This window comes from Rhinoraja longicauda, chromosome 3, assembly GCF_053455715.1.
Source record: "Rhinoraja longicauda isolate Sanriku21f chromosome 3, sRhiLon1.1, whole genome shotgun sequence".
Taxonomy (NCBI): domain Eukaryota; kingdom Metazoa; phylum Chordata; class Chondrichthyes; order Rajiformes; family Arhynchobatidae; genus Rhinoraja; species Rhinoraja longicauda.
Genome location: NC_135955.1, coordinates 13,584,163 through 13,606,096, shown reverse-complemented (window position 1 = coordinate 13,606,096; position 21,934 = coordinate 13,584,163). Strand labels below are relative to the sequence as shown.

The following is a 21,934-nucleotide window of genomic DNA, read 5'->3' as shown; positions in this document are numbered from 1 at the left end:
CCAAAAATGTTACAATGAAACTTTAAAAAAAACCAATTAGATACAATTCTTTTCATAAGTAATAAATTGTTTTTACTTCATGTAGTCATAGACAGAATTGAAGATGTAGAACAAAAATCAAAGTTTAGAAATGTTCTGTATATGTGAATGATTAACTAAAATGAGAATCTAAACATGAATAGGTGGCATTGTTATCATTGAAATCTGACAGTTGTAACCAATAAACAGAAAAAAATGCTTAGAGTACAGAAGTTATACAAGGGTAAAATACAAGCGGAAAGCCAGTGATACCATGCAGTCCTTATTACACACCATATCTGCAAATTATATCGCTTTATTTTGCTGCCATTTCTACTACGGCCTCTACCTCAACCCACCAGTAGACTTACTCGACACCAACATATTGATGGTCTGGTCACGTTTTAAGCATGCTACAAACGTAACATGATACCCAAACCTAGATCTCCCATGGGACTGAATGAACTTCAACCTGAGACTGCAAGCAGTGCTGCCTGAAACTAAGAGAGTAGAGCACAATTTTGGGGCGGTATTATTTATATAAACCGATACCTCGCAAGTAGATGCTGCAAAATTCCATCAATACCATTTTTAAAACAACAAGGAGTGTCTCTGTTTACACAAGTCACTGGGTTAATCAGAATCTAAGTTAGGGGGTTAGCGAGACAAGTGTGTATTCTGGGCTTTGATCATCATGGGGTACCGTAACACACCAAGCATACGGGAGAGAGTGGTGTTCTCAGAAATGGCTCCACTTCCTGATCGGATCACTGTGGATGGGGATGCAACATTGTTCATCTAGCAAAGAACGCTGGTGACGGGATGGGTTATGTGGCACTTGCGTGACACATTCCAAGCAGCTTTGCCCATTGCCCAACTAGAATGGGGACCTTTAGTGGGCATAATGAACTGCAGGATTTGCAGTCCATGTTCCTCCATTATAATGGTGAAGGGCCCTGGCTCAGAGTAAAAACAAAGTCCTAGCCCATTCTGATCCAATTCCTTCATTTGATTTCAAACAACTCTCAGCAGTAACCCTTTGGTTGCTGAATTTATGTTGTTTTTCAATACTGTACTATGCATGATCAGAGAAGGACAAAACGTTGGTCATTTCACAGAACAAGATATCCGGTAAATGCAACAGCTGCCTATACGAACAAGTACTGAACTTCAAAGTAATCAGCCACATAGGGCTCATATAGGATAAAGCACTATATAAATCCAAGCAATTTGTTTTGCATCAGATTCCAGTATTATAGCACTTTTTTACGATCTAATTCAACAGTATTTCACAAACAGAACAGTGGTGACAAGAAGTGGGGAAATGTGTCATCAGAATCCAATGCGCTTGTACTAGTAGATGAGGGACACACAGCAGCAGCAGTAGTAGGAAACTTGCTGTGTTGTCCGGGATGGAACCTGCTTACTTGCAACCAGGCTACAGCAATAGGTTTCCTTGAGAGTTTGCGTTTGGACAAATAGAAGGGAAGCCTGCCTTACACTGAAAAAACAGCATTCATGATTCAGCAATACTTAGACCATTTCTCATTTTAAAAAGTAAGCAACTCATGATCCTTGCCAATCAACATACCACATGTAATAATCTTCCTTTAAACATCGCTGGCTAAAAACGGTGTGCAGCATCACGATCGGCTGGTTGTCAACAGTCATGCGCTGAGTGTCTCTTGTACACGTGTTAAAATGTAGGCCTCTACTCTAACATCTGCATATTACAACAAAGCAATTAAATCATCGTTAAAACATAATCTCATTACAAAGGCTTCCTCTGGCTCTGGTTTCGGTATTCTAACTATTCCAAAGTGGCAAACCATGCTTGATTAAACATTTGGTGGGTAGCATCTACTGCACTGAAAGGATTAGCACCTCTGTTTTGTGTCAAAAATGTTCTGTTACTTTCAATATCGCTTGAGCTATACTAGACATTTCTTTGCATTCCGTTACATGGATGTTTTTATTAAGATATAACACTATACGATACAACCTGGAACATTCTAGAAATGAATTAGGATTGAGGGCACTCTGCCTTTCCTGCTAAAAAAAACAAGAGCTTTTTGTTTTAGGATTCGCTTTTCTTCTTGTTCTTCTTCAGGAAGGAAGGGGTGCGGAACTTCTTCTTCTTCTTGGAAGGTGACTTGCTGGGAGACTCGTCGCTGGCCGCATCAGTCGCCTCCTCAACCGGTGAAGATGGCACCTGCTCAGGAGGTAGGGAAGAGGACACCTCTGGCCGCTCAGCTGTCGTCAGCTCTTCAAGCTTCTTGCTCAGGTCTTTGCTTGGGCTGTCAGACTCCTCTCTGCCAGGGGTCTGGATGGTCAGTGGCTCAGAGGGCTCATCGGGGGCAAGTTCAGGCAGGGACTGTTGGAAGGTTGCAGCACTGTCGTCCTTGCATGTCTGCTCCATTTGCGATTCTGAAGAATTTATAGAAGGGGACAAAATAAGCAAATGTACAAATTTTGTTCTGGTAACAGAATCCCTTCACTCCTCTGCATAGCTCCACTAGCCACACGCAAGAACAGCTTCTTCCCCTCTGTTACCAGGCTTCTGAACAGTCCTTTCATAAGCTCGGGTACAGTCCGATTCTCTGCGATCTCATTAGGACATTGGACTTAGTCTATGGAACTGTTTCACTACAACGCTGAACTATATTTTCCACTGTATTTTTTCATTCACTCTACCTATTGTACTTGAGTTTAGCTTGATTGTATTTGTGTATAGTATTATCTGATTTGTTTCAATAACATGCAAAACAAAGATTTACACAGTACCTCCAAATATGTAACAATCAGAAATCTAAATCTGTTCTTTTGCAATTTGTCAGTATACAAGATATCGAATAGTCATGTTTGATAACAGCGATTCTCTACAACTTTTAAGTTCAAAACTTTTCTGCATTACTTCAATATTTCTCCGGCCAGCTTCCCAAATACGTCAAAACTCTGGAGTCTAAAGTATTGACTCACATCAAGTTCTATTCATCCACATATAGAGCTCATTGATCTGCACTGCCTCCCAGTCCAGCAGCAGCTCAAATTCAAGCTTCTCACTTTTGAGTTTAAGACAGTCCATGGTCACTTCTCCCCACAACCCTTGTCCATATCATGACGCCAATGATGACCATCCTTTCATCTGCCTACACCGACCTCAGGAATATTTTTCACCGAACATTCCCATCTGCCATTTTTCCTTAGTCACTTTTGCAAACATAACCAATTTTTGGTCATCGGTCCCAAAGTCTCCATTGGATTGGTGGCATATCTTGTCTCATTATGACTCTTCACAGGTCAACGTTTACCAGATTGCAAGCATTGGATAAATGTTCAATGTTACTCTACTATGGACTACGTTGCAAATAAAGGGAGGAGAAAGTAACATTACTGATCGGAGATCTGCAATCTTCAACATCCGTCTGGCCATGACACTATCACTTCAATACACCAGCTCGGGTTACTCACCTTTTCTATGATTCTATAATCCAGAGTTGACCAAGGGGAAAAAAATAATCTAAAGACTTTGGTTACGACCATGAACAGAACTGACAAAGAGTCAAAAAACAGAGTTGTTAACTTATTTTTCCATGATGCCCAATTTGAGTGCTTTCAGCATTCTGCTGCAAATTACTGCAAGTTGCACTATTTTGTTTCATTTGTAAACTTGTATGTTTTTAGTTTTATTATTTTTTCAAATTGTAAATTTGTGTTGTGCCAACCTGGTGAAATTAAGATTAGGCAGAACCATGATGCCCTTGGCAGAGCTGAACGATTCCACAGCAAGCAGATCAGATCAAGTCCTATTATAACACAGCGGCTCAGGCAGCATCTCTGGAGAACATGGATTGGTGACATTTTGGGTTGGTCCCAGTGCCATGCTTTGTCCCAGCCACACTTCTTTTCCAGCTTTGTTCTTCAGAGATGCTGCCTGACCTGCTGAGTTACTCCAGCACTTTTGTCAACTACTGTCTGCAGTTCTTTGTTTCTAGATCAGATCAAGATTGGAGTTCTGCTGCAGCCAGTTGTCAATGGGAGGAAGCTCCATGAATATGCCCATCTTTAACAAAGGCATTGCCTAACACACACCCAATCAAAAACACACCTGTGATGTTATAACCATCTTCAGCCAGAAGTTCAGAATGAATCCACATCTGTTTCATTCCAAGGTTTGTTCAATCACCCTGCAGCCAATTCGATTCATGGCTCTCTTGAACAGCTAAATGCACCGGATACGACCAATGCTCTAACAACGTCTTGACTGCAGCTCTCATTCCAAATATGACTGCCATTGTGGCCAAGCTGTTCAATTACAGAGTTACACAACAGGGAAATGGGCCCTTTGGCCCACCACATCCCTACTGATTTTCTTGCCCATCTATACTAACGTCATTTTCCCACATTAGGACTTTCCATGTCTTGTCTATCCAACTGCTTGTCTAAATGCCTCTTGAACATCTTAATTGTATGTGATTCCACCATCTCCTCTGGTAGCACATTCCAGATATCAACAACTGAGTAAAAATCTCTCTCCTCAGGTACAAGACATTGGTGAGGCAATATTTACAGTATTGTGTTCAGCTTTGGTCATCCTGTAATAGGAACGCTATTGTTTAGCTGGAAAGGGTGCAAATATTTACAAGGATGTTTCCAGAACTCGAGGGCCTGAGCTTTAGGGAGAGGTTGAGCAAGCTAGGACCTTATTCGTTGGAGTGCAGGAGATTGAGGGATGAGCTTAGAAGTGTACAAGATCATGAGAGGAATAGATAGGTTAAATGCAGTCTCTTTTATCCAGAGTAGGAGAATCAAAAATCAGAGGACATAGGTTTAAGGTGAGGGGGGAAAGATTTAATAGGAACCCGAGGGGCAATTTTTTCTTTTTTTACACAAAGGATGCTCGGTATATGAACAAGCTGTCAGAGGAGGTAGTTGAGGCAGGTACTATCGCAACGTTTAAGAAACATTTAGATAGGTAGATGGATAGGTTTAGAGGGGTGTGGGCTAAACACAGCCAGGTGGGACTAGTGTAGATGGGACATGTTGGTTGTTGTGGGCAAGTTGGCCCGAAGGGTCCGTTTCTACACTGTATGATTCTGTCACCTTAAAACTCCTTCCTCCTACCTCAAATCCATGCCCTTTCTGCATTGGAAAAACATTGACTATCTAATCTATATCTCTAACAATCTTATGTACAGAGGCTCCTGGGTTACTGAAGACCTGATTTATGGCAATCCAACTTTATAACTCAAGGGTATAAACATTGAATTCTCCAATTTTAGGTAGCTATCCTGCGAGCAACTGCCTACCCACCCCCCCCTTCCCTTTAGCCCACCAGGATGCATACCCATTTCTTCTTTTCCTCTGACCCCTTCCACCTTCATCTGTTCTTTGCCTCCTCTCCTAATCTCACTATCTTTTGTCTTTTCATTTCTGGCCTTTGCCCAACCATATGCCAATCAAAACCCCCTTCACATGCATCTACCTATCACATGGCAATGTTTGTCCCAACGTCACTTCCCTTCCAGCTTTCTCCACCCAACTACAATCAGTTTGAGGAAGAAACCCCGCCCAAAACCTCGCCTATCCATGTTCACCATTTCACTGGTAAAATACTTCATCAAATGTCAGAACCATTGATATTTTAAGGCATTGAGGCAAGCCACTGGATGTGGGATATACTGACTCTGCACCATGCAACTGCACAGTGGAAGACAATAGCTGTTGATTTTAATTGCCCCTCAATTAAACTCTTTGATAATGAGACTTTCTGTAGACATGCCTCTGAAATGCCTTCCTTGTTCCTGAACCGTGGCTACCATTGTTAACCAAGCCCTTGAATGCAACTCATCCTTTTCCTCCACCTTTGCTCTCGTACACTCTTATCCTGAACAAGGATAGAGTTCCCCAGGTTCTCACCTACAATCCCATCAGTTTCCACATTCATCAGATTATTCTCTGGAATTTCTGCCAAATTCAAAGATTCTACCAACAGACAAATCTTCCCCTCTTATCTTTTCTGCATTTCATAGGTTCTGTTCCCTCTGTGACCCCTGAACCCACTCTTACATTCTCACCAACCACCCTACTTCACAAGGCATAAGTTTTCCAGGTGAGGCTCATAAGTCATAGAAGCAGAATTTGTCCATTCAGCCCATCGAGCCTACCCCACCATTCAATCATGGCTGATCTATCTTTCCCTCTCAACCCCATTCTCCTGCCTTCTCCCCATAACCCTTGACACCCTTACCAATCAAGTATCTGTCAATCTCTGCCTTAAAAATACCCAATGACTTGGCCTCCACAGCAGTCTGTGATTCACTGCTCATTTTCCATTCCAGTAAAGTGCATTCTGTGTTCACAATGTGGTATCCTCTACACTGGAGAAACCAAACACAGACTGGGAGATTGCTTGCAGAGTACCCGTGTTCAGTCAGCAGGTGCGACTGCGAGGTTCCCGTTGCTGCCACTTTAATTTCCCCCATCTCACATCCACTCTATCGGTCTGTGACCTCCATCGTGACACTCAATTCAAGCTTGAGGAACAGCACCACATCTTCTTCCGGGACACAATGCTGCCTTCTTGTCAATGAAAGTAAGCGTGCAGGTACAACAGGCAGTGAAGAAAGCTAATGGCATGTTGCTTTCATAACAAGAGGATTGGAGTATAGGAGTAAAGAGGCCATTTAAAACTGAAGTGAGAAGAAACTTTTTCACCCAGAGAGTTGTGAATTTGTGGAATTCTCTGCTGCAGAAGGCAGTGGAGGCCAATTCACGGGATGAATTTAAAAGAGAGTTAAGATAGAGCTCTTTGGGGCGAGTGGAATCAAGGGATAGGAGGAGAAGGCAAGCACAGGTTACTGATTGTGGATGATCAGCCATGATCACAATGAATGGCGGTGCTGGCTCGAAGGGCCAAATGGCCTCCTCCTGTACCTATTTTCTATGTTTCTATGTTTAATATTGAATGCCACAACTTCAAATTACTTGATTTTTCACATGCATCATTTACCCACCCGTGATATTCCCTCAGCTTGTTTGTTGTTCCCCCCCCACACTTATTTTTCCTCTGGGAGTTATACCACCGTGACCTGTATGCTCTGAATTTCTCAACACCCACATTCTTTTGGAGACCCAGGAAACTGCAAATGCAAGGATCTTGAGCAATACATAACGTGCTGGAAAATCGGCGAGGGCCAGTAATGCCACTTGAAGCATTGCTCTCATCAAAGGTAAAGAGCAAAGTTAACAAAAACGTAGGGAGCCAATACGTTGGCATAGAGCAGAGGCAAATTTCCAAAGTGCACCATACTTAAGCTAATACCTCTCACACATACAAAGGGCTAAAATTCAATGGAGCACTTTAGTTCACACAAGCCAAGTGAATAAACATTTATCATTTTCCTCTGTCCACAATGTTAGAGGTTAATAAATAATTAATTTTCAAAGATTTGTCTCTTGTTAAAAGGAATGTCATCTGAAAACATTTAGCATTTAATGCTGAACATGGCCATGTTATTTCAAAGCTTAAATGGGTTAAACAACTTTGCGGTCATTTCCTAGACTTATTTATGGTGCATATATTTTAGGGAGTTGGAACCAATTCAAGTCTATTTGCTTACTACATTTGTTTTTGAAAAGTAAGTACAAAATTAGCAAGAAATGGCAAAAATAATAAAACAATCATCATTATATTCCATTAACTCTGATGGAGTAACTCAGCGGGTCAGGTAGCATCTCGGGAGAGAAGGAATGGGTGATGTTTCGGGTCGAGACTCTTCTTCAGACTGATGTCAGGGGAGGGGGCGGGACAAAGATAGGATGTAGTAGGAGACAGGAAGACTAGTGGGAGAACTGGGAAGGGGAGGGAAAAGAGAGGGACAGAGAACTATGTGAAGTTAGAGGAGTCAATGCTCATACCGCTGGGGTGTAAACTGCCCAAGCGAAATATGAGGTGCTGTTCCTCCAATTTGAGCTGGGCCTCACTATGACAATGGAGGAGGCCCAAGGCAGAAAGGTCAGATTGGGAAGGGAGGGGGAGTTGAAGTGCTGAGCCACCAGGAGATCAGGTTGGTTAAGGCGGACTGAGCGAAGGTGTTGAGTGAAACGATCGCCGAGCCTGCGCTTGGTCTCGCCGATGTAGCGAAGATGGCATCTGGAACAGCGGATACAATAGATGAGGTTGGAGAAGGTGCAGGTGAACCTCTGCCTCAGCAGGAAAGATTGTTTGGGTCTTTGGATGGAGTCGAGGGGGGAAGGTAAAGGTACAGGTGTTGCATCTCCTGCGGTTGCAGGGGAAAGAAGCTGGGGCGGGGGTGGTTTGGGTGGGAAGGGACGAGTGGACCAGGGAATTACGGAGGGAACGGTCTCGCGGAATGCAGTAAAGGGTGGAGATGGGAAGATGTGACCAGCAGTGGGATCCCGTTGGAGATGGCGGAAATGTTGGAGGATAATTTGTTGTATATGATGGCTGATGGGGTGGAAGGTGAGGACAAGGGGGACTCTATCCTTGTTATGAACGGGGTGAGGGGGAGCAAAAGCGGAGCTGCGGGATATAGAGGAGACCCAACTATGACCAAGTGGGTCAAGATTTTAAGTCGGAAGTTATGGGTTCCATTCCCATTTGACGTTGAAACTCCACAGCAGTACTGAAGGTCAAAGGGGCCAAATTCAAATGAAACCCCTGTTCTCTCAAGTGGAAAAATCTCCCAGGAGAATATTTTGAAAAGAGCCAGGAATCAGAATATTTACCCCTCAATCAACATCACAAAATTAGATGAAAAGATGAGGTGGTCATCATCTTGCCCTTCTGTGATCTTACGCAAATTGGCTATCATGTTTCCTACAACAGTGATTACACTTCAAAATATACCTCACTAATGTAAAGGGATTTGGAATTTCCTGAGGTTGCAGAAGACAAATTCAAGCCTCTTTCTTTCAACTTTTATAAGCAAACCCTGAATTGTTTAATGATTAAAATTAAACAATGTTAACACGCCCCCAAGATATATGCTCACTGTCAGGATACATAACGTTTAAACAACACATTATGATGTGCAGTCCCTTCTCAAAGAAAAGCAGCACATATGTACTGGTCCTTGTGAGAGTTTCTCAAGGCCTTTCTCAAGGCATGAAGTAAAAGAGATTTCTAAAGTTTTGAGGAAGGCGTTTGCATCTTAAATAGAGCCTATTAACCAGGAGGAAATGAAAGCGTAAACAGGAACGTGAAAGCTGAAAGCCATGCACGTAGGTCTTGCAGGGTTAACTGAAGCAGCGCTGTACATCAACGCACAATACTTACTATGGTAACAGGTACTCTTTAGCACATCCAGCTCCTGTTTGTAATGCAGCCACAGGAAGGCGGGTGGAAGAAAAAAAGCACAAGTAGAAAAATCTATGCATTCATAACAGCCATTTGTGTTAAACCAAAAAAAAGGTAACGGAATATACAATTTTTACAGGACAGAGAAATCAGATGAGATCAGTGAATAAAAAAAACTACAACATGACAGCGATATTGGTGTGACAGAAGATACACAGATACATATATCAGATTACACCATTCCAAACACTAAAACAATCTGCTGTCAACACTGTATAAATCTTATACAGACCCCTGAATAATGCAAAGAATTATTCTAATCTGATTATTCTACTTCAAATTCTGAAATTATTCTAAATCCAATTCTGAAAATAAATATGTTTATACATTTTGGGTGTTATAAAACAATTTTCATTGCAATGAATTCTACGTCAAATTAATAACCTGTGGATTTTTTTCTTCTTATCCTTATCCAAATCTTTACTCTTTTTTGCAAATGGTTGCCTCTACAATGCCCAGGCAGTGAGGGAAAATCCACAGAGCTCTCTATGCAGAGTGGTCCGGGAACTACAGACCCAAAGTCACCCATTCTGTAATCACATTTAAAAAAACACTAATTCACAGTGCGAGATGTCCAAATGCTATTATAATGCTGGGCAAAAACAGGTTTATTTTTTACTCCAATTAAGATGCAGATTATTCATTCAGTTTTACATTTCCACCATTTTAACTTTTCCAGCCTTTGACTTATTAGCTCTAATCAATTCTGGAACTCAAATTCTGTTCTTAATCCCATTTAGTCACCTCTTCTTCCACCCAACGTACCCTCCTAACTGCAGCCAGTGTTAACTGCTTTTGGTGAATTGGAGATTGAGCGGTGTAATCTAATAGCAGCAACAAACAAGAGGGTGTGCAATTTACATACTTTAGATGCTCGTATATTTGGACTAAAGTTTAAATTTGTATTTAAAAATAATCACATACTAGTCATCCTGAAGTTATGACTGCCAGTATGTTAAAATTTCTACAATTCATTAACCATTAATTTGATAACCAGTTTGACAATTATTTGCTACTCTCGAAATGGATGCAGCAATCAAATGCACACTGTCTTGTATAGTTGTTGCTCAATCTAAAGGCAGAGCAGACCACCTGTTGAATGGTTTTATACCAACACACACTCAAATAACTTCTTCAATATCCTAGAGATGACAAACCATTGTGCTTTACCAGCGTGCACTGAACTGCTTGACGTGTCTTACCATCGTCTAGTTTGGTGGGTGTGCTGGGGGGAGTGCGGGTCGGGGTGAGGTTTGCAGGACTCTGCTGGTCGTTCACTTTTACCTCCACCAACTGGGGCTCAGGAAGCTCTGAGTAAGAGAGGAAACAAATGTTTAAAAAGGGTACAATTTGAAGATGTGCTGTCACAGCATACAAAAAACACTCCGGATGTTTGTGACGATATCTGCTATGGACCAGTATTGATCATTGTTTCAATTCTCATTTCATTCTTGTACCTCAGCAGAATCTGTTTTCCACCATGATATGCACAGGGTTGAAATATGATCAAGATCCTCCTCTATAGCTCGGGTATTTTTTTAATCAAAAGACTACCTGGAAAATGAATCATTTATTTGGTGGCATGGTGAGTTAGCCAGTTAGCTAGACCCATTTAGCCAGCTAGCTAGATCCAAGAGAAATTTTAAAAGGTACCAATTACCCCGTTCCCTCAAATCAGAGGCAAGTGTTAGCGAAGGGGGCAGGACAGTGATGTAGCTGGTAGAGTGCTGTCTCACAGCGCCAAAGACCCAGGTTCGATCCTGACCTTGGGTGCTGTCTGTGTAGAGTTCACACAATTCTCCATGTGACTATATGGGTTTCCTCCAGGTGCTGCTGTTTCCTCCCACATCCCAAGGACATACGGGTTTGTAGATTAATTAGTCTCCTTAAAATTGCCCCTAGTGTGCAGGATCATAAACCGTTCTAACATAGAACTAGTGTACATGCAAGCGTTGGTCAGTACGGACTTGATGGGCCGAAGGGCCTGTTTCCATGCTGTATCTTCAAACTATTCAGTGGCATAGTGATTCTCCCAATTAGCCAAGTGACTAGCTAGACCCAAGCGAACTTTAAAAAAGTGCTATTCACCCCCTTCCCTCAAAGCAGAGGCAAGTGTTAGAGCTGGTCAAGCTGTTGCCTCACAGAGCCAGAGATCTAGGTTTGATCCTAACCTTGGGATCTGTGTGGAGTTCACATGATCTCCCTGTGATTGTATGGGTCTCCTCCGGGTGCTGTGGTTTCCTTTCACATCCCAAAGATGTGAAGGTTTGTAGGTTAATTGGACTCTGTAAATTGCCCCGAGTGTGCAGGGAGTGGATGAGAGAGAGTGGAATAACATAGAACCAGTATGAATGGGTGGGTGATCAATGGTCAATGTAGTCATCAGTCTGAAGAAGGGTCTTGACCCGAAATGTCACCCATTCCTTCTTCCAGAGATGCTTCCTGACCCGCTGAGTTACTCCAGCATTTGTGATACCTTCGATTTGTACCGGCATCTGCAGTTATTTTCCTACACAATGGTCAATGTGGACTCGGTGGGCCAAAATGCTTGTTTCATGCTGTTTCTGTAAACTAGCCAGTGCGTTCCCATAGTTGTAGTAGGAAAATAACTGCAGATGCAGGTACAAATCGAAGGTATCACAAAATGCTGGAGTAACTCAGCGGGTCAGGCAGCATCTCTGAAGAGAAGGAATGGGTGACGTTTCGGGTCGAGAAGAAGGGTCTCGACCCAAAGCGTCACCCATTCCTTCTCTCCAGAGATGCTGCCTGACCCGCTGAGTTACTTCAGCATTTTGTGATACCCATAGCAAAAGTGATTCCTCCAACATGTTCTGGAATCCTAACCTCAAGAGAATTGTCCATATGAATAAAATGTATCTATCAATATATAAAAATTGAAAAACTGCATCAGGATGTAGTACACTCGCCAGCAAAATTAAACAGACCAACTGAATTAATTTTCAGTTTAGTTTAGAGATATAGCACAGAAACCGGCCCTTCGGCCTACTGGGTCCGCGCCGAGCAGCGATCCCCGCACATTAACACTATCCTACACCCACTGGGGACAATTTTTACATTTACACCAAGCCAATTAACCAACAAACCTATACGTCTTTGGAGTGTGGGAGGAAACTGAAGATCTTGGAGAAAACCCACGCAGGTCACGGAGAGAACGTACAAACTCCGTACAGAGACAGCACCCAAAGTTGGGATTGAACCCGGGTCTCCAGCGCTGCATTCGCTGTAAGGCAGCAACTCTATCGCTGCTCCACCGTGACCACCCTATTTTTTAATTCTATGCAACGGAATATTCCTTTGAGAATGTGAAACATGAAACTTCCTACTCTAACAAGCCAGAGGAGAGCTTTCCCAAGAGCATCTGTGTTCTTTCTGAAACATTTACCAAGTAAACTAGTCAACATTGAATGCACAAAACAGATCTGCAAAATTCACTGTTGAAATCAGATGGCCAGATTTCTGTAACCTTGCTGTAAACATTACCTGTAAAGCATAGAAATCCCAGCACAATGTCACCACTATATTTTGTTTCTAAAATCTACTGCATGCAAAGAGTAGAAGGTGGAAACACTTCATGTCTGAGGAAACCAGAGGAGCACATGGATAGTCAATCTCAGATTGAGAGATAAGATTTCAGTTGTATAGCCACCAAGAGCAAGAGAAAACCCAGCTCCACTGAGATCAAATCACCACTGGGCAACCAGAAAGGTAGATTAATCAAACAAAAATATGGAGATATAAGTCAGTGATAGTGAAGATTCAGCACATCAAGGGATCAAGACAAATCAAATATCCAAAGTATTTGATTGGATAGAGTCACGATTCTTCATTCAAGTATTCTGGGCCTTACCCTGCTGACCAATAAGCAAGAGGTCAGATGGAGAAATACGGTCACCAGAAGTAGCAAGTGCCTTGACGACAGCACTGTGAAGCTGGCTGTGTAGAGATCCTTTCATATCCACGTGTCCTGGGCTGAATTGCTTGGAGTCCTGGCTTACGCTAAAGGATGGTTTCAGTTCAGAGACCTCTTCATTACTGCATGGACTCTTGACTTCTATGGAACATTCTTGGCTGCTGTGCGATTGCATCTCAGTTGCTTTGCCTTGATCATCTACAGATTCATACATGGAAGAATGATTTTGGCTTGGATCGTCTTCAACGACAGCTAGTTGCTGCAGAGCAGAATGCCTTTGTGGTGTGCTTGCCATACTGTCTGGCCGGTTGTCAGTATGCACGCAAATGGACCCATCTTTCGAGATCTCGTCAATGCGAGCTGTAGCATTCTTAGCTAGATGAGACAATATGCAGATAAAGCTTTTCCATTGATCAACTGCACTATTACTTCTCTAGCGCACATGGCTCTTGAAAATATAATCGATGCCTCTCAAAATCTAATTTACCAGTGTACAAGTCAGTGCTTAACATCATTCAATTTTTATTTCAGATCACCAAAAGATTAGTTCTTCAGTTTCATCAGTTAGTGTTCTTTTTGTGTCAATTCTTTAAATCATCTCTTTTTCCTTCATTCTGTGCCCCAGACATTTAAATTCTACAATAGAGTTTTTGTTGGCTATATATTAGAGACGGCATTTGTTATGGAATAGGATTGCCACGGTTATGTAACTAAAATGGCTGACATGCTGATAGAGATTTTTTAAATTAGCATATTGCTTATCACAACACAGGAAGCTTTGTGGCCCAATGGGCTCATGCAGGTTCGCAGAGTTATTTCATCAGGTCCACATCTCTCCCAGATGACCTTTGCCCATTAAACTCCCACTATCCTGCCCCCCTGTCTCCACTCCCGTCACCTTCCACCTTATTTTTCTCCCTGCGCCTGTCAGGCAAAAGTTAGAGAAGCTCAAGAGCTTGCACGACCAAACGCAGGACAGCTCCTTCCCCTCCGTTATCAAGCCTCTGAATTATCCCCTCCATAGGTTCAGGTACTGTCTGATTCACCTCTACCCCATTGTGGACATTGGCTTTGTCTATGAATCTCTTAGAGTTTAGAGATACAGTTCGGAAACACGCCACTTCGGCCCGAGTCCACGCCGACCAGCGATCCCCGTACACTAGCACTATCCTACTGACTAGGGACAATTTACAATTTTTACCTAAGCCAAATTAATCTACAACCTTGTATACCTTGAGTATGGGAGGAAACCAGAGCACCCGGGGAAAACCCATGAGGTCACAGGGAGAACGTACAAACTCCATACAGGCAGCACCCATAGACAGGATTGAACCTGGGTATCTGGCGTTGTAAGGCACCAACTCTATCGCTGCATCACCATGCCGCCCGGAGCTATGTCAAATCTATTGCAATAAAATGCTGAGAACTATATTCTGCACTAGGTATCTTCTCCTTTGCTCTACCTATTGTCCTCGAGTCTGACGTGATTGCATTTATAAACAGTATTATCTGATCGGATATCATGCAAAACCAGGATTTTCACTCAGTACACGCGACAATAAACCTAAACCCTTTCTTCTAGCTTTACATTTCGCTCTTCTTTCACTCTTTGCCTTATCTGACATCCTTTTCATTTCTAGACTTTGCCCACTTATCTGCCAATCAAAATCCCCTCATTTATCCACCCAACACTTGCCAGGCTTTGTCCCGTACCCACCTTTAACCCCTCTACAAAAGTGTGAAGAAAGGTCCTGTCCCAAAAGTTACCCATCCATGTCCTCCAGAGATGTCCCACTGAGTTACTCCAGCACTTTGTGTTTTATGCCTATTAACCAATTTTTTTTTGCCACTTACCTACACTAAAGGGAAACTTGCATTAGCCAATTCAGTATCAGTGTGTTTTCCAGATTTATTAAAACACTTTGATTGGAATACTACACTTGCTATTTATAATACCTACTATAAAATATAGAAAATGAAAGGCACATTATAATCTCCATGTAATCCCTCAGTTGAATTGGGAGGAAAATTAATGTGCAGGCACAGTATGACAGCGTCATCGAGTTAGGTGGTCTCATTGCTCAGACACCAGATGGTTTAATACTAAAATCACTAATAGGTGTGAAGTTTCCAAAGTTCTGTTCATGATCAGCTGCAACCAGAATAATGTTCTTTTTCCAAAATGTTACTGGGACATCTCAGCTTTATTTATCCCACCATGCCAAGAAAGGGTGTGGTGAAAGTCCCAAACTCTCCACAAGCGAGGTCAGAGACTAATCAAAACAGCAAGGGCTGTCCATCTCCCCGACCCTACTGACTGAAAGACTGTGGGCTTTGACCAGATGTCGAGCTCCCTGCAGATTAGGAAGATGTGCTCATCTGTTTAACGGCACCCTCTCCTCCCAACAAACTGACAGAAGAGAAGGACCCTGCAACTGATTTTGCCACTCTTCATTAAGCAAATGTTTGCTCTCACTTAGTACGAGACCAACTCCCTCTATCAATAAATAAAATGATGTAAATATACAGATATGATAGCATTGGTAGGGAGGGTGCCACAGACAGGCGGGACACACAGACAGAGACGCCACTGACCTGAAACACTAATTTTATTTCTGTTTTATCCCTTGAGGTTCTGCACAGGCTCAAGGGATAAAACATTATTCTTCCAATTCAATTCTGGTTAACTTTTCTCCCATAACACACTTCAAGAATTTCAGATCAAAACTGCTATAACCATTTGCTCCAATGCTAGCATAGTTGCTACTGTAACCAAATAGCATTCTGCTGCATAATCTTTTGTTTTCTTACCTTGCCCCGTTACCATCCTCCTTTACCTCTAAAGAATCAGTTATACAACATAGAAACAGGCCTTTTGGCCCAACTCATCCATAGCGACCAAGAAATCTTCATGAGCTGGTCCCATTTGCCTATTCATATCCCTTTGAACCTATCCTTCCATGTTGAGATGCAAGAAGAAAAATAGCTGTTGTCTTCAAAAACAGGAAGCAGACCGTGTGGGACCATGTCAAGCGGAGACCATGAAAAACACGCATCTATTCAAAACAGACTTTTATCCTATCCAGAATGAATTGTTGTGCATTTGATGCAACAGGACTGGGGAAAAAAAAAGATCTGCTTTAACTGGGTGGAATGCAAATGCACCGTCTTCAAATGTTTGCTCGGATAATGAAAGGTTTAGGCTGTTTAGTTAATTTCTCAATCCGAAAATGATTCATGATTCAGTTTGATTGATGAATAGAATGACAATGGAATTAATCAGGTTTGATTGTAATGTTTTTTTTTTTTTAAAGGAATTCTTGAAAAATTTCCTTAATAAACCACTGCATAGAAACTTGCCTTCAGGGCCCTTCTGCTTGCGTTCAACTTCTTTGCGATATTCATCAAGTTCACGGTCCGTCAATTTGTTAAAGGGATTTGGTGCTGTGCTCACAATTACTCGTGGCTGGTATTCCTTTTCAATAATCGCCTTTGATGCCGTCACCAACTCTCCCTGAATAAGCAAAACAAACTGCCATCAAACGTCTCGATGATTTACAGACCCCAACTTAAAGCAGCTACTCAGATGACCCTCAAATAATAAATGTTGATCACGTGTGAGGTTGAGCGAGATAAATTTCGTAGCCTGGAGAGAAAATTTTACAATAATATGTTACTTCATGCATAAAGGCTGAATCCTAAAGTGGAACCAGATGGTACATTGTGGCCCAGAGGTCACATCACGTCTGCCTCCACTTTACCCGTGGCGGTTGAATTACTGCCTCGTGTACCTTCGAGACTACAGACATACCATTACAGCTGTGGTATATTAACCAAGATGGGATCATTCCTGATCCCCTTTCCTTTTGCTATATTAGCAAGAAGTGATATTACGCACACTGTTATCCCAATTACTATAATCCCCACTAAGTTGAACTAGTTAAAAGAACTGTTAGACCACTCATACCTCCAGCAACACTGCTTGGTCATTAAGCAAACGTGCTTCCATTAGTTCCCACTGTCACTCTCCACACACTGATCTCAGCAGCCCATGTTTTTGTTATTTCTTTCCCCCCCCCCACCCCAAACTTGCCAATTTTCCCACAAAAGTACTATTTAATTCACAATTGGGAAATTACAGGTACAGTTCTGTGCACATTCATTCTTTACAAGCACGGAAATAATTCTCATCCAGAGACGCATGAGAATACAGATGCCTAGATTAGTGGCTCTTAGACACAAAGGGAGGTTCGACAGATTTGGAATGTTTATATGCCAGAGTGAGGCCACAGGCAATCTAGAGGAACAACACCTCATATTTCCCTTAGGTATCTTTATAACCCAACAATATGAACATTGAATTCTCCAATTTTAGGTAACTACAAAACCCTCCCCCTCCCCTCCCCCGCATGCCGCACCTGGACTCGCAGCAATTTCTTCTCCTCCCCCTACATTCCTTCCTCTAGCTTCACAATTTGTAACTCTTCAATCCTTTTGTCTCACACCCTCTGTCTTTTCATCTCTGGTCTTTGTCCAACAATCTGCCGATCAAAAAGCACTCCTTATCAATCCATTACTTTCCAGGTTTCGTCCTGCCCCGCCTCTCTTCCAGCTTTCTTCCTCCACCCTACAATCAGTGTGAAGAATGCCCCCAAACCATAATGTCACCTATCCATGTTCTGCAGAGATATCTAAATCGCTGAGTTACTCCAGCACTTTGTTTTTTTTATAAACCAGCACCTGCAGTTATTTGTTTCCAGTAAATTTCACAACAGTATCAAAGCGCACCAAACTTCACACCATTGTCTAAGTACTTCAACTTTTGGTGATATGTCGATCCAGGATTACTAAGGTACATCAACCCTTAAATAAACCGGATAGGTTGATAACGTGGATCAAGAAAATAGGCCAACAATGCAATTTCCAGATTGGATTTTATCATCATTCTCAATTAACATGAATCGTCTGAAAAAGCAATTTTTAAATTAAAAATAACATTTAAATTAAAAATGCAGCATCTAAATATCCAATCCATTAGGACCCACCACATTGTTTGCAGAAGAACATGTGCTCTCGCAAGAGAAATAAATTTATTTCAATGACAGATCAAGAGGTTTTTGTTCTATGTTGCTCAAAGGGAAAAACATGGAGGCATGCAAACAACATTTTAAATAATAATTTAACAACGTGAAAGCTCAACATTGTGACAATTCATAATCATACACAGCATTTCTGGACTCAAGAGCTCTTGTTATATTTCAGTGCGGAAGCTCAAGACTGACAAGTATTGACTGCATAAACTTCTATAAAGTTCGGAAGCTATTGGGTTTTCCATTTTCGCAGATACACAACACAATAAATGCACGATAAAACAAAACTTTTTTTTTAATATAACACCATTTTTGGATTCCTGAGGTTCTCATTATGGAAGCTCACGAGTGTCAAGTAATGAACATTTTGCTCTAGGATTGCTTTACGGATTCAGATAATGCTCAGAGTATTAATAAGTGATTTGGAAAAGAGAGAAAAATGTGTTCCTTGGTTGTACTGAGGAGGAGGGGGAGAATGCCTGTGATAGAGTGGTGGAGGCTGACTAGTTAAGATCATTGTAGAAACAAGAGCTGCAGATGCAACCGGGGTCCCAGCCCAAAACATCACCTATCCTTTTCATCCAGATAGGCTGTCTGACCTGCTGCGTTACACCAGCATTTTATGTCTATCTTCAGTTAAGATAATTGGTTTGCCGTTTTGTTAATAAATATAAAAAAGAGCACTTGGAAAGAAAAGAAACAAAAGGACATGTTGTAACTGTGAAATGCAGAACGTAAAAAGGGCTGGAAATCTGAAACCAAAACTGAAGCCAGTTCTGATACTAAAAAAACAGATGATCTGAAATTGTTAAACTCCATGTTTGTCACCAAGGGCTATAACATGCCTGGATAAAGGAAGAGGGGTGATCTTATAAAGGCGTACAAATTATGAGAGGAATAGATCGGGTAAATGCGCAGAGCCTCTTGCCCAGAGTAGGGGAATCGAGAACCAGAGGACATAGGTTTAAGGCAAGGGCAGGGAAAGAGGTTTAATAGGAACCCGAGGGGTAACTATTTTTTTACACACATAGTGGTGGGAGTATGGAATGACCTGTTGAGGCAGGTACTATCACAATGTTCAAGAAACATGGACAGGATAGGTTTAGTGAGATAGGGGCCAAACACAGGTAGGTGGGACTAGTGTGGAAGGGACATGTTGGTCGATGTGGGCAAGTTGGGACGAAGGGCCTGTTTCCTCGCTGAAAGACCCTGTGACTCCAAGTTCACATCGCTTGCGAATTAGAGGGGAGCATGCAGCTGGTGGTGCTCTCATGTGCTTATGCTTCTTACAGAGCTATACAGCACAAAAACAGCTCTTTGGCCCACCTCGTCCATTTTGGTATACAGGGCGTCCCATTTTCCTGCATTTGGCCGTCTTAAACCATATATCCGTCCAAATATCTTTTAAAAGTCATAATTGTAGCAGTTTCTACAGCTACTTCACAGCTCATTCCAGATAAGGACTGCAGTCTGATGAAACTTTGCCAGTGTTCCTTCTTAAATCTCTCCCCTCTCACTTTATGACTATCACCTCTAGTTTTAGAATCCTCTACCTTAGGAAAAGGACTGAATGTTCACTTTATGCTCCTCATGATCTTGCACATCTCAATGAGTTCACCCTCAGCCTCCGACACTGCAAAAAGAAAATCTCCCAGGCTATCCAACCTCTCCCTATAATTTAAGCCCACAAAACAAGATGATATGGATCATGGACTTGGAAGGTGCAGCTGAAATCGCCAAGGGGAGCAGCTATGGTACATTTTATAGATGAAATACAGAGCAGCTATCAAACATCTGTGAAAAGAATCAATGTTTCGGTGAGTGCATGAGATGCCAGTGAAACTGGCCATGGGTCTTGGAAGGTATTGAACCTTTTAAGTGAGTGTTGTCGGAACTGCAATTATCTAGGCACACAGAAAGCGTTCGATCAGGACCAGACTTATGCCTTAAAGGTGGTGAAATGACTTTGAGTGTCAGGTGGTCATCCAACTGCTATTGAAAACCAGCTTCTGAACTGCTCTTGCAGGCACAGTATTTACGTGGCTGATAAATATCAGTAACAGAACAATCAAGAAAACTTTACAATTTATTTTGCTTTGTGTCTAATAAACAGATAGGAATGGTACTAGATGAATATAATTTCACCTTTAGACCACGTTTAGAAAAAACTGTGTGATTATAAGAAAGGTTGCAAACCTATGCCAAGGTCAAGGAGAGATGCATCATTTCTGATGGGGAAAGGTAATTAGCGACAAAAGGCGTAAATGTAGATGTTCTTTATGGCGGTGCGGTGTTGCAGTAGTACAGTCGCTGCCTTACAGCGCGAGAGACCCGGGTTCGATCCTGACTATGGGTGCTGTCTGTACGGAGTTTTATGTTCTCCCTATGACCACATGGGTTTTCTCCAGGTGCTCCAGTTTTCTCCCACACTCTAAAGACGTACAGGTTTGTTGGTTAATTGCCTTCGGTAAAAATTGTAAATTGTCCCTAGTGTGTAGGCTAGTGCTCGTGTGGGGGATGATCGCTGGTCGGCGCGTCCTCGGTGGGCCAAAGGGCCTGTTTCCGTGCTGTATCTCTAAACTAATAAAAAGTTATCTGTATCTTTATTTATTCCACACAGTCTGCTGATCTCTAACACTTCAGCATTTAGTTCTATAGACCGGTTATCTACACTTCCTTTTTCCGTTAGCCTCACCGGGATGGGAAAACAGTCATCTGCCTCCATCTACATTGTTTCATCTCCTCTCAGATCAAATATAATTGCAGAACATATAAGATACTAAAACAAAACATAATGTTCTAAGACAACACTGAGTAATCAACTGGGAGAGGGGGGGGGGGGGGGGGGGGATTCCCTAACCTGTTTATAAAGTTCTTGCTTTAAAATTTTCTCCTGGGTATGAGGAAGGCTGCAGGAAAAGGCTCGAAAAGAAAATCCTTCTCTATAAAGCACTGCATCTCTGGACTAAATACAACTATCTTCAATCATTCGTGCTTTGGGAAAAGCCCACAACTTCTACCTGTAGGTATATTCCCTCTCAATCATGAAACAAAATGACATGAAGAATTTATGCTGGGCATGAAGCAAGCATTTTAAGGTTAGAAGAGCAGAACTACTGTGCAAGGAAAAGCAACAGTGGGCGCAGAGTTCAACAACAACAGGTCAATAAGTACCTTTCTAACAGGGTTAGTGCGATTTAAGACTTGCTCTGAGAGATCGAGACCATCAATAAACTCCGTACAGTCTGAGAGTGGTGCATCCTGCAACAGTAAATTGAGTAAACAGTGCAAACCGTACCCTCCCTTAAAGATTGGATAATTCAAGTCCTTATATCGTGTCACTTCCATGCAGCATATGTTTTGACAGCAGCAGGATGGCAGGAAGATGGCATGCAGACTATACCCAACACTAGATGATGTGCAGATAAGGGATTCTAACCAGTCAAACTTTCATAATCTCATACACAATTAATTTTAGAAATTTACCAAAATCTTTAAATAAATATAACTAAT

The 21,934-nt window shown here is 42.0% G+C and overlaps 1 protein-coding gene across 6 annotated transcripts in view; it reads right to left on the bottom strand.

Moving 5' to 3' along the window:
* The window catches only part of add1 (adducin 1 (alpha)), a 94,556-nt gene continuing 72,622 nt past the window's right edge, over positions 1 to 21,934 (bottom strand). For 2 of the 6 annotated variants that reach the window (XM_078431939.1, XM_078431964.1), the window contains exons 13-16: positions 21,596 to 21,682; positions 16,692 to 16,845; positions 10,603 to 10,710; positions 9,319 to 9,353 (exon numbers count right to left, since the gene is read on the bottom strand). In XM_078431939.1, the coding sequence (XP_078288065.1) occupies positions 9,319 to 9,353; positions 10,603 to 10,710; positions 16,692 to 16,845; positions 21,596 to 21,682 (384 nt within the window). Of the gene's footprint in view, positions 2,446 to 9,318; positions 9,354 to 10,602; positions 10,711 to 13,268; positions 13,707 to 16,691; positions 16,846 to 21,595; positions 21,683 to 21,934 lie in introns of those variants that run through there. The other 4 variants (XM_078431956.1, XM_078431974.1, XM_078431947.1 and 1 more) reach the window with 3 other exon arrangements.